The sequence below is a fragment of the Strix uralensis genome, chromosome 2 (assembly GCF_047716275.1).
Source record: "Strix uralensis isolate ZFMK-TIS-50842 chromosome 2, bStrUra1, whole genome shotgun sequence".
Taxonomy (NCBI): Eukaryota; Metazoa; Chordata; class Aves; order Strigiformes; family Strigidae; genus Strix; species Strix uralensis.
In genome coordinates, this window is record NC_133973.1 from 136,555,395 (window position 1) to 136,568,177 (window position 12,783).

A 12,783-nucleotide genomic window follows, 5' to 3' on the forward strand; every position below is an offset into this window, starting at 1 on the left:
CCAGAGCCTTCTCTTCTCCAGCTGAACCCCCCAACTCTCTCAGCCTGTCCTCACAGGGGGGTGCTCCAGCCCCCCGAGCATCTTCGTGGCCTCCTCTAGCTCTGCTCGAGCAGGTCTGTGTCCTTTCGGTGCTGAGCGCTGTGGGGGGGTGGGGTCTCACCAGGGTGGCAATCCTTGATGTTGTCCTCAACTTCTCACAGGATGGATCTAGCAAGAGGAGAGGTACAGCAGTACCACTCTTACACTACTTGCACATCACTTGAACTAAACATCTCTGATCAGCACTGTGAGATTAACAGGCTGATGGACCAGGCTGGAGGGCTTTAAGCCAGAACTAAACTGGGTGATCTCCAGGAAAGCCAGCCCTCACCGGAGGACTGCAGGAGAAACGTCTAGCTGATCACCATCAAGCACATTGCAGCATTTAAGAATTTAGACACAACATGCAAGCCCTTACACTGTGTGTCACTCTTCTATCGCTTCAGGCCTTCCAACTTTCACACTTTTCCTTCTCCTATGAAGCGACAAAGCTGGTCTGTCACTTATTGTTGAATTTTTTTCCAAGTTCAAATCTTTATTTTGAAAAAAAAAAAAAAAGAAGTAGTTGATATTACTTACTCTTAACACGTAGTAACTGCCCGATGTGCACGGAAACCTGCAATCAGACTCCTCCTCTGACACCCTGAGAGGACACATCTGTTTCTGACAGACTTAACCAGGTTCCCAGCCCTGCCAGAGAAGCTGGGAACAGGAAGGCTGAGGCTCACACATCCACACATGCTGCCAGACAGACCAGTTCCCGACACCACCAGTTTGAAATTCCAGTTCATTAAGTTGCCTGCCCAAGCTCCCGCAGAGAAGCCTCCTGAGAACGGAAATCGGGATGTAAAAGTTATTCCTAAGCAGCAAATTTTACAGCTATGTACAATTTTTGTTAATGCAACAAACAGGTTCTGAATTTCTCAAAATCTGAACAAAACAAAGCCTTGTTTCTGTGCACAACATGATGTGCCTAACAGCCTCTTCCCACTACTGCACCAGACATTGAAAACCACACCGGGAAGGGAGCTGACAGAACTAGAATCTCTGCCTGAAACTTAACCAAATGCTCAATCTCACTGCTTCAGGTACAGGGCTTTAGCTTGACCACAGCAGGCAAGAACGGCAGCAAAAGTAATTCATACAGCAACAGAAGTGAAAACACATCCCTGCCCACAGACAAAGCATTTCAGTAGCATAAATAGCCCTGTCAACCGGTATCAACTTTCAGGATCTACCTACATTATCCTACAGCTCATTAAAGCCAGTTATTAATACAGTGACAAATTAATGGTCTCAAGCCTCAAAGGAAGACAAGTTTTTTTCACCAATTCCTTAAATATTTCCATCTCAAAACTTAGGACAGAAGGTTTGACATTCAGAGCGTACACTTTTTTTTCCCCCCTAACTAATGTGTAAATACCTACTCAGAAGTTTCACACCCACATCACTAAGGTGACCTGACCCTAACAGGATCTATAATGTCCCTACACGGTCTGTAGCCCTGGAAGCCACACAGTGAGTGTCTTTTCAGTGAAAAGGGAAATGGATGTACAGAGGTGAAAAAAAGCACTTAGGAACACTTCAGTTGAAGCCGGAAAAGTATAAACTACTACAAGCTCCCCCTTCTGGAAACCTCAGAGGAAGGGACTGGTAAGTAACTGAACCAGTACTACTCCAGTTCATGGGGTGTTATTTATGACCCTCTAAACACCAGATTGCTGCTCCAGCTCTACTAGAATTCAGCATTTTGTCCCCACTTTGTTTAGATCTGGTAAGTTCACTTCAAAAGGGTAACGCAAGCTGGAAGAAACGCAGTAGAATTCCTTCCAAACCAACGGTGGGAGCAAGGCTTTCCTGGAATACATCTTGTAAAAAAAAGCACCTCCACAAACACTGTCTTTTTGTGATTTTATTAAGAGATGTTTTCAGGACAGTCAAGCTTCTGGTTGCAGATGTTACAAACCCTACAACAAAAAACAAAATACTGAGTGAGATGGTGGCAAACCATTTTCCGTAACCATTCTACCCAAAACACAGAACAAACAGGCTCCACGTTCTCAAATTAAAGAGCATCTCTCACTTCTTGCATTTTAGCCAATGATCCTCCTTTTCCCCACAGGAGCAGATCTTGTGAGTCAGATTCCCCTGTTTCACTGCGGCCCTGCAAACTCCCTGAACTCTCCCTGTTTGCACAAGGCCAGCTTCGGTGCAAAAACACCGCAGCCTGGCTCTCACTAGCAGCTGAGGAAGACTTTCTTCTGGAAGAGGCCTTCAGCCCCGAGCCTCCCGCTGCTCTCCGAGACAAGCGAGCACAACTTTTAAAAGCAGCGAGTTGCACATTTTCACTGGGAACAACCCAGCGCAATTCTCAGACAATTTCAAGCTATCAATTTCTGTCTTAGCTACTGATTCAGGGAGACACGATTTGAAACCTTGATTCTTTACTTGCCTACACATTGTGCTCAAGGTTACTGGCTTCTAAGTCCATCCCAAACTGGATCCCATGAGGAAGGGGGGTACATGAGGAATATATACCCTGTGCTGTCAAGTGCATGCTGGTAGGAGACGGTACAACCTGAAAACACCCAAAGCACTGAACCCTTCTCAGACAAATGCCTCTATGTCACTCAAACCGTGACCCAAAGTCCCCAAATCCATGTTGTAGAACACAACACAGAACAAGGCAGTTGGACAAGGATATTTCCTTTCAGACTCGTCATCTCATCTTCACGGAAGGGTGTGCTTAGCTGGTTTGCAGCGTGCCTTAAACCATGCCTGCTTCATCAGGGGAACACTCTAAACCCAGCCCAGCTGCTCCTTGTACCTGGTACAACACAGCAGCTTTTCTTCCCAGCACCCCAGCTACCCAACAGCTTTTTTGGTGACGTGACACCTCTTCCCCTTTTGGGGATCTTCCCCAAAACTACCTCCTGCCATTTGCAGGCACTTACCCCTCAGGCAGTGGGAACCGGCTGAGGCATGGCTGGCTGTTCTGGTTTGCCACCTTTCTGCTCTGAAATGGGGGTGGTGGGCAAGATCTCTTCTTTGGGTTCCACAATGCTGACATGGTCTGGCAGAGGCTTTTTGGGGCCAATCTTTCCACTTGGGTCCCAGGGTAACATAATCTTTACTTTGATCCCCAGTACACCTGCGAAGAGTGACAGGACAACACAGACACGCTCATTCAACACAAAATAACAAGGACACATTCAGTAGGGACGAGTCCCAAGGTTAAAAAGTACACTATTTGCACCAAAAACATCTCCTGACAACACTGAAATTGCAAGCTGATTAACACAAATGTGCTATAGCTTAAAAATCTAATTACTGTGAATTCACATCAGTGCGGTTACCTTTATCCAATTCATTGCCTTTGCTAACTGCAGCCTGGGACTAGGATTCAAATGTGCTGTATCCTTAAGTCATGCTAACCCTGGTTTTAAACCCCATCCTTCCTGGGATAACTCAGCTCACTTTCCTGGGAAATTGCACTGGGCTTTTTTTGCATCCCTTCTCAGACAAATGCCTCTAAATCATCCAATGAGTAGGACATCCTGCCCAAGGCAGCCTTAGCACAGCACCACAGAACATGGCACTGAGCAGGCTGCAATGGCACAAGGACATCCCTTCTGACTCGTCATCGTATCATCACCGAAGGGAAGGTGGACAGTAGCTTTGTCTATGCTAGTATCCCTACATCAGGCATTCTGCAATTAAGTAACCCAAAGCCAATTAAGATGCAGAAGTCATCTGTGTTTTACCAGGGGGAAGGATCAGTTTAAGCAGGCTTGGCTGGTTTAGCTGGGAAGACTTGCCAAGGCACAGCTACAGGAGAAAACTGACACCGGCTTTTTCGTGGGTCTTGTAGCACCTGTGGTCTGTCTGCCAATACAGCCACAATCCAAACTGCCAAGAGCTCTTCAACTCAGTCCATACGCATTTCACTTGTAAGTTGTTCTGCTACCAACCTCAGAGGGCACAGCACACAAGTGAGAATGTCTGGAAAATCTAAAGCCACATTCTGAACTGGAAATATTCAATCCCCACCACTAGAAAAGTGGATGATCTGGGACGACTACACAAAATCCTGTTGTTTGCTGAAGGCCCCTTCTCCATTTCCCATTCACATACATAAATGCAAATAAAGTTCTACTTCAGATTTAATATGCAAACTCCATATGGAGAGCTTAGATGCAAAAGCCCAAGAAAACAATGGATTTTCAGAGTCAGAACAACTAGTGTAGCACAACCGAACCACTCTGCAAGATCCATTGTGCATCAAAGCCATGTGAGTTTACCCCATAGGTGACAGAGAAAAGCCTCCAACAGGCACAGGACACCAGGAGTTGAGATCTTCTGGCTCTGAAGCACTGACAGAGAGAGCTGCAAAGGGATCTGCACCCCAGCCACTCACCCTGCCGGAGAAGGACGTGACGCACAGCTGTGTCGACGTAGTAATTCACCGGGTCTCCGCTGTGGATCATCAAGCCATCCACAAATTTCATGGACTTGGCACGCTGACCTCGGAGTTTGCCGGACACAACCACCTCGCAACCCTTGGCACCACTCTCCATGATGAAGCGGAGGACACCATAGCAGGCTCTGCAGGGAGAGAGCAGCAACAGCCACAGCGTTACTCCCGCTCTGCCAAATTCACGTGGCTCCGTGGAGGTGTTTTACACCAATTTCAAGCACAGACAATCACCAGTTCAACTTTTCGTTTGTAAAAAGCTTTCTGAACACACACCCGTGCAACTAAAGCTCTGTCAATGCTACACAAAGCAGCGAAAATCTTCATGCTGTTTTAGCACTGTCATACCCAATCTATGAAAACTTTTGTGACTTATGGTCCTTGTAAGGTTGTGGGAACAGTGACAAGCACACGTGCTTTCTGACACAAAAGCAGCTTCACAGCTGGAAGTGGACAATACACACACGTCAGAAGTGCAGCTCCCCGTCCCTTCTCAGACAAATGCCTCTAAATCATTCAATGATGACAGGATCCTCCTGCTGAAGAACCACACGCAGCATCACACAGAAAATGACACTGCAGAGGTACCGCAGCAAGAGCCACCCACTTCTGACTCGTCATCTTATCATCACCGAAGGGATCTGAGAAGCAAGGCCACTGTCACCTGAACTACAATTCAGCCAGAAGGCTTGAAATCGTGTTTCACTCCTCCACCCATTTATTTACAAAGAAATAAATGCAAGCTTTATGCACACCAGCCAGACAACTTGTAACCTGATCTACTCTAAGACTTCAACTTTTATGTCTGAAGCACATTATCTAGCAATCATTACCAAAAGTAACCATGTACTGAACAAAAAGTTTCTACACCACACAATTATCAAAAATACCAACTGCTCTCTCCAAGTGCAGCATCACCACGTTAAATTTTCAAACTACAGACAAGCTGGCAAGGAGTTTGTTTGAAATGGTATTTGAATCCCACACTTCCCCACTGTGCTCTACTCACAACTTGCTCTACTCACCGACGCACTGCTAAACCTCCCAGAAGCTTGTACCGCAGGGACTCTGCCTGAGCGATTGCACACAGACCTCTCGTGGCCACCTTCTCGGCATAGAGCTACAAAGGAAAAGAAGTAAAATCAGAAACAGGGCTGTATTTCAAGATAACAGAACACAGGAGCTTCATGCTACTTTATGCCCCATCCTCTACACCCAGTTCAGTTAATCCTTCCACATTTACATGCAGAAGCTTTACCCTTGGGCACTATACTCCCTTAACTCCTTTGGCGCTTGTCTCTTACCCCTGGCAGAGCTGAGAAACACTGATGACACTCCACTCAAAGTCAGTGGACTATTAAAACATTCATGGTGCAGTCTCAAAGAGCTGCTGCTTCAAACAGCCCCAAAACATTAGGTATCACTGGAGAAAGGTGTCCAGACAATCACAAGAGCTTCGCTTGAGACAGTTTTTACAACACATCAGTTATGTAAGTCTGCTTAAGTATTAAAAAAAATCAAACCTAAGGTTTGATTTTTTGAAAGCTGGGAGAGTGGGGTGTATTAAACTAACATCTCCAAGCGACCAAAGTCTGACACTTCAGAAGAAGCAGACAATTCAAAATCATGCACACAATATTCCTAGAGCTGACAAATCGGGACGTGCTCTGTGAGTGTTTGTGCCATTCAGTATGTTTAAGCATTCGCTGGAGATCATCAGCAATCTTCGCTGTATAACGTGGTCCGGTAACACTGGCCAAGCAGGAATAAATGTGAGCATCACCCCAAACCACACATTGCCCCCTGCTCCTGATTTGTTTTAGAGAAAAGTATTAGTAAAGGCACCAGATTTCAAACACCAAAAGACCAGAAATTACTGGTGCATCATTTTACAATTTCATTACAGTATCATACTCAAAAATCTCAAACATCCTTCTGCATCAAACAGTTTCTTTACAACGATAAAAACATTATAAATTCAGTAAGGGTAATGGTAACAGACAAATACCAAAGATTATGCTGTTAGACTAGCTTCCCACCTCAGTATTGGGACAGCAACATTCTCTATAAAATATTTACAGGTAAGTTTAAAAAGTTTAATCTGCATCCTTCTTGTTGGGAAATGAAGAGAAAACCACCCAAAGTAACAGCACTCAAAATACCACAAACACCAAAGCATTTTGTATTTCAGTGCACCAGTGTTTTCTGAGAACAGGTAAAACACACCCCAAGTTATCTCCAAGTCAAACCACCTTTCAGCTGACACCACCCAGACATCGCACAAAGCTAACTGCACAACCCACTTATACTGGTTTAACAGAGACAGTTGTACCTCAACGCTTCCCTCGGGGAATCCAAACCTCTTCTGCACGACAGCCGTCAACTCCCGGATGCGGCGTCCCTTCTCACCCAGGACATTCTGAGTTCTGGGAAAAAAAAATACAGTACAACTGAGAAAAGTGTCTCCAGGTCCGAGGCTGTAACCATCCCAAAGAGCTTCCAGACTGAGCATCTAACTTAGTCCAGAGCTGTAACACTGCTGTACCACTAAAGATCACTTCAGAATCTTCTTCCCGAGTAGCTTCCTGTAACAATATTTACCACTTTAAGCTTCAGCCTGCAGCAGCACCCCCTCACAGCCTTGCACCCCCCTCACAGCCTTGCACCCCCCTCACAGCCTTGCACCCCCCTCACAGCCTTGCACCCCCCTCACAGCCTTGCACCCTCCTCACAGCCTTGCACCCTCCTCACAGCCTTGCACAGCACCTGTGAGTCAACAGCAGCATCTCAGTTACCTGGTGGCAAGTATGATAATCTCAGTCCTGGTTGGAGTGACCCGGACTTCTACTCCGGAGTACCCATCTTCAGCCAGTTCACGAGTCAGAAACTCATTCAGCTCAGCTTTGAAGATACCGTCAGCGACAAACTAAAAAACAAATGGACCAAGTTAAGCTCTGTTCAAGTGCTCAGCCTGAACACGAGGTTTTCACGTTCTGACTCTGCGTGCAAGGCATCCCTGGGACCACCCTGCAGACTGGCTGTCTCTCACCCCACGTAGAGAAAGCAGCAGTGGGGAGAAATAAAAGCATCTACCCTCAAGTTCCCAGAGGCAATTCACTTCTAGCAGGAGACTACACCACTGCCTGATCCACACCTTGCTACAGCCACACTTCATGCTGCCAACCGAACTCATAGCTCGCTGCTATGTCTTGCGGTGGTACTTTGACTGGGTATGAATTTACGTAAAATAATTAAAGTGGTCACATCCCTTTACCAGCCCAACAAAGGCCTGCTGCTAAGGCTCCCAATTCCACCCTGACAGCGCACAGGCCCCAAGCCTCCCTCCCTCTCCGCGACAGGCAGAGCCTTGCACCCTCCCGGCCCCTCTGACTCACAGAGGCAGGCAGTCATTACACCCAAACTCCTTCCACTAAAAAAAAAAAGGAAAACCCAAGCAAGCTCATCAGCTTCCAGCACCGCTCCGCGCCCCTCAGCACAACCCCAGCCTGCCTCCCCTGTGCACACAGGCCCAGAGCCCTGTGCAAGCCCCACGCAGGGCTGTGGGGAGGAATCGTGGCTCCCCGCTTCTTCCGCCCCGGGGTTCGCGCAGGGCCCCCCGCGCCCTCTCCCTCACCTCAGCCTCCCGCCGCCATGTTCCCCGCCGGGCCGCCCAGCCCTATCCGCCGCCATCCTCCCGCATCCGCCGCCATGCCCTCGCCACCGCCCCGCCCTGACGAGGCCCAGGGCCGGCCCCGGCGCGACCCCACCGATATGGAGCTGTCCGCCGCGGTCGCGGCCAGCCGGGCCGCCTCCCTCACCTTGCGCTTCTTGGAGATCTGCACCGCCATCTTGAGCCGCGCCGCCCGGCGGAAAGGAGGGAGCGGGCCCTGGGGGGAGGGCTATATCTGCCTTCCGCCGCTCCCCATTGGGCCGGCGCGGTCACGTGGGAGGCGCGCGGGGGCCGATGGGACGTGTAGTCTTCTCGGCGCGCTGGCGCGCCGCCATGTTGGGGAGGTTTAGCCTTACAGCTGTCAGTGGGGTTTTTGTCCGCCCTGGCAGGCTGCTGTGAACGCTCACAGTCGGTATTAAAACGGCAATAAAACCGGTGTAAACGGGCACGGGAGTTAGCAGCGTGATAATTCACTCTGATTGTCTACCTGGAGGCCCGCTCTGGTACTAAAGACACTCCCCTCACAGCCCTGCGCTGGCTGCCCCAGGCTGAGGGGAGCACAGCTTGAGGGCCGGGGGGAGGTGAGGGGAGCAGCAAAGCCCCTCTCCGAACACGCCGCTTCTGGCGTTTTAACCTTTTCTTTAGGTAGTCACAGATGAAGGAAATGCCCATCAGGAAAAAGGTGTGAAAATCACAAATAGGCTATTTGGTTATTTCCAGGGAAACATCAGGAGCCTTTGCTGCTGGAGGATGCTGTACTGTTATCCAGTAATTTGCTGCTTTATGTAAATTTTAACAATAGCGATTAACTATTTATAGTTAACTGTCAGTATGGATGATAGCTAACTGTAAACTTAAAGCTATTGCAGGTGTTCCCTACTGTGTGTGCAGCATCTCGACCAGCAGGGCTGTGGTCCCTCTGCCTCTCTGCAAGACAAATGATTCAGTAAACAGCACAGTTGTGGCTCCAAGGCAGATTTTCTGTGGAAAAAATCCTCCAGAAGGACTCCTATGATGGTATCATCACCTCTGCAGTCTGGGCACTGGGTTAAATTAGTAACAGCAGGATGGGATTTCTCGCTTGAAACTTCTGTGGTGGCCAAAGGTGGGGAAAGTGGCAAACTTTTTTCAAAAAGGTTTAGGGATTGTAGGGGATTACAGGGGTTTGGTTGTGCCATTTCAATTAAAAATAATGATAATGGGTAGAATTGATACACAAAAATGCCCACACATTAGTGGGTAAATATGGTCTGTTTAGGAAGAGTTGGCAAAGGGAAGTCCTGCCTTACAAACCTCCCAGAAGGAAGCCAGGAAATAGGGGAATAAGGGCAAAAAAAGGTTGAAATGAGCTTCTTGGCTTTTTGTAAGGCTTCTTTTGGATAGCCTTGCCAGAGACTTTACAGAAAGGGAGCTGCCATGGGTGAAGGCAGCGACATTGCACAGCTCTGCTTCTTACACGGATGCTGCAGGAGTCTGTGCAACAAAAGAAGAAATTAAACGTTAGAATTATCAAAAAAGAAAGAAGAAATGGGACACCATCATTTCATGGCTCTGTAAATAATTCTGTGATGTGCCGACTGGGTACAGCTGATCCTCTGTCTCCAACAGTGTAGAGGAGACCTGGGAGAGGGTCAGAGCAGGGCAGCAGGGATACTTACAGGTCTGGGAGCACCTCGGCGTGAAGTAAGCTGTGCAGGTTGGGACTCAAACTGGGAAAATAAAATGTCAAGATCTACCAACCCACACAAGCTCCGACAGGATGGGCAGGGTCTGACTATTCGTGGTCCTCCCACAAAGAGCAGATGAAGGCAGTGGGAGCTGGGTGTTTGCTGCAAACAGGTTTGTTGTATTTCCAGTTTTCTTTGGGCTTTTGGCTACAGGAATAAACTCTGGCCTAGATTTCTTCTGAGCCAGCATGGCTGGTCTATTGTTTGTAGGTAGCTGACAGTAGCGGGTTGTGGGTTAGGGCCAGCGGTGGTTTGATTAGTGATAGAACAAGAGGGAACGGCTTTAAACTGCAACAGGGGAGGTTCAGACTGGGCATGAGGAAAAAAATTTTCCCAGCAAGAGTGGTCAGAGAGTGGAATAGGCTGCCCAGGGAGGGGGTGGAGTCCCCATCCCTGGGTGTGTTTAAGGGCCGTTTGGATGAGCTGTTGGGGGATGTGGGGTAGGGGAGAACTTTGTAGAGTCGGGCTGAGGGTTGGACTCGATGAGCCCAAGGGTCTTTTCCAACCTGAATGATTCTGTGATTCTGTGAAATTAGTTGGTGGCCCCCATGTCCCCACCAAAAGGCATTGCCACAGGCTGGTCTGCCTGGCAGCCACCTCCCACACTGCCTCCATTTTTGGGCTGGACTGCTTGGGTCTTGCAAAGTTGATGAGAAAAGAGTGGGTCCCCATAAACATGCCAGGCGGCAATCAGCAGCACTCTGGGAACAGCGAGGTGGAGAAGGCACCCCTGCTCTGGAGTCAGTACCAACCCTTGAAGGGAGGACAGAGAGCAGAGTGGGACCTCCGCCACCTGCTCTGAATCCACCTGGGAGTGTGGGCGAGGGTGTCTGACACAGCTCAGCCCTCATCCAGCTCTTTAACCTCTCTCCCAAACAGGGTGGCCCCATCCAGACCCCTGTTGAGGTTTACCCCGTGCTAACTCCTGGGCCAAACCCCACCAGGGCCCCATTAACGGTGTCACTGCCCCAACGATGGTGTTTTGGGGCCAGCGGTTTTCGGCACTGCTTTGCTGCCTCATTGAGATGTAGCCAGGCAAACCGTGCACGGAATACCAGTATGACCAGTACAGCGCTGGCAAAACACCTCTCCTTCAAACACCCACCCCAGCATCGCCCGTGGGGAGCAGCGGGGAGGCAGCAGTGCCTGGAGGAGCCAGCTCTCCTCTTTACCAGGAAAAGGACTATTTTGCCACTAGATGTCAGTGGAGACGGTTTCCAGGGTGGGAAAAGCTTCTTTTCTCTCCTCCCTCTTCCCCAGGGATTCATTTGTCCAGGATTTGAGGGACAACAGTGACATTGGCGAGACAGAGCCTGTCCGGAGCAGCCAGCGATCCACTTTGTAAAGACAGCTACTGGTGAGGGACTTGTACCCCCTCTTGTTGTCACCGAACACCTTTCTCTCACTCCTGGGGTGTCCAACCATCACACCCTGCCCTCAGCCAGCTCCTTCCCCTCTCTCTAGGCCTGTCCAAGCTTTGGCTGTCCCTCACCCTCCACCCTTCGACCTCCCTCCCCACCCTCTGCAGAGAGCTATGATCTCTCCAGAGAGAAGGGACACAGAAGGACACGCTGTCCCTCACCCCCATCCCCCTTTCCTGCTCCAGTTGTGCCCACTGTCCTCTGCTCCCACTCTCTTTCCTTGCTCTCGGGCTGCCAAAGCACATTGACCTCAGTGGTCTCTCCTTTCATCTCTGTGCTCCTCAAGTGCCAGTTACTGTCCATGGACTCCAGCAGTGCTGTTCTCAATGGGGACTTCCTCTTGGCCAAAATTAGGAGCCACAGCTCCATTGATCCTGATCTCTCCCTTGGGGACTGAGGCTGGGGCCAGGCTGGAGCCAGGTTGACCACAGATGGATTTGAGGGGCACTGAGGGCCCAGAGCTCAGACTGGGTGACACAGTGTGGACAGAAAGACCTGCTTTAGGCACTCTGTGAGCTCCAGATGCTCTTCTCCATCTGCATCCCTGGGCACAATGAGACCAAGCCAGCTCACATCCAGATGGCAGAAGTGCTGGTCCTTTCCTAGTGCTGTATAAATCACCACTGACCTTTCATCCAAGCCTATCTCTGCAACAAATTGACCTTGGTGTAAGCCACCCTAATTTCTGTCCCCCCATCTAAGCCTGCAGGTTGCTCCTCATGGTGCTTTACGAACTGACCCCTCAGAGGGACCCACTGAGCCTCATCCTCTGGAGGAGCTGGGGCCGTTGGGCTGCATGGAGCTGTGGCAGAGCTGCAGGGGAGTTCAGGATGGTCCTCAGGATTTAAAGCAAGTAGGAAAAGGGCACAGGGTAACCACCTTGTGAGGAGATACTAAAGCCAACAGGCCAGGGCTGTACCTTGACCATCCCTAATCTATCCGGATGGAGCATCGGCCTGACCAAAGAAGTGTGAGTGTGCATGTCACCTTTCCCCAGCCCATTGCTGAAACACGAGATGAGCAGGAGAAATCACAGCTCCAAGGAAAGCTTTCCTTTTTTCTTCCAGCATGGTGCAGTATCGCATTTTCCCTGGCAGCAAAGAGGCTTAGAGGAGCTCCCCTCTTTCCTCCCTCACCCCTGCCCTTCCTCCCCCTCTTCCTGGCCCATCTCGCTGTTTCTGGAGCCTGGATGTCAACTAGCTCCCAGAAATGATCCAACACAAACACACATATATTTTGGAGGAGGTTATTTAAAGCCCAGCTCCACAGCAGCCTCTAAGCACCAAGGAGAGGGCAGTGAGTTGTGGCAGGGGGATGGGGCCAGGCAGGAACATCTTGCTCAAAAGATCACGAAGGAGGTCAGGTTCGGGGTGGCACTTGGGGAACCCATGGTCCCAGCACCGTGCCAAGTTGAGGGGATGTTGCGTTTGACATCCTCACCCCAGGGTAACG

The 12,783-nt window shown here is 49.6% G+C and overlaps 1 protein-coding gene and 3 non-coding genes across 4 annotated transcripts; all 4 read right to left on the reverse strand.

Moving 5' to 3' along the window:
* Positions 1–1,936: 1,936 nt before the first annotated feature.
* On the reverse strand, positions 1,937–8,457 carry RPS3 (ribosomal protein S3). Its single transcript, XM_074860543.1, has 7 exons — positions 8,332–8,457; positions 7,309–7,439; positions 6,846–6,939; positions 5,539–5,633; positions 4,457–4,644; positions 2,994–3,190; positions 1,937–2,006 (listed from the first exon to the last, which is right to left on the reverse strand). Exons 1-6 carry the CDS (start codon positions 8,359–8,361, stop codon positions 2,997–2,999), a joined length of 732 nt encoding a protein of 243 aa, XP_074716644.1. The 5' UTR covers positions 8,362–8,457; the 3' UTR covers positions 1,937–2,006; positions 2,994–2,996.
* Positions 2,642–2,778, reverse strand: LOC141940316 (small nucleolar RNA SNORD15). The gene has a single exon (XR_012627946.1). It is a non-coding gene; the product is annotated as a small nucleolar RNA SNORD15 (small nucleolar RNA).
* LOC141940314 (small nucleolar RNA SNORD15) lies at positions 3,552–3,699 on the reverse strand. The gene has a single exon (XR_012627944.1). It is a non-coding gene; the product is annotated as a small nucleolar RNA SNORD15 (small nucleolar RNA).
* Positions 5,002–5,150, reverse strand: LOC141940315 (small nucleolar RNA SNORD15). The gene has a single exon (XR_012627945.1). It is a non-coding gene; the product is annotated as a small nucleolar RNA SNORD15 (small nucleolar RNA).
* Positions 8,458–12,783: the final 4,326 nt, after the last annotated feature.

Coding starts and splice junctions, on each gene's coding strand:
- RPS3 (XM_074860543.1), bottom strand. CDS start 8,361: ATGGCGGTGCAGATCTCCAAGAAGCGCAAG. Junction 6,940..7,308: donor ATTATCATACTTGCCACCAG/GTAACTGAGATG, acceptor TTTTTTTCCCAG/AACTCAGAATGTCCTGGGTG. Junction 5,634..6,845: donor TCCCCGAGGGAAGCGTTGAG/GTACAACTGTCT, acceptor TTTCCTTTGTAG/CTCTATGCCGAGAAGGTGGC.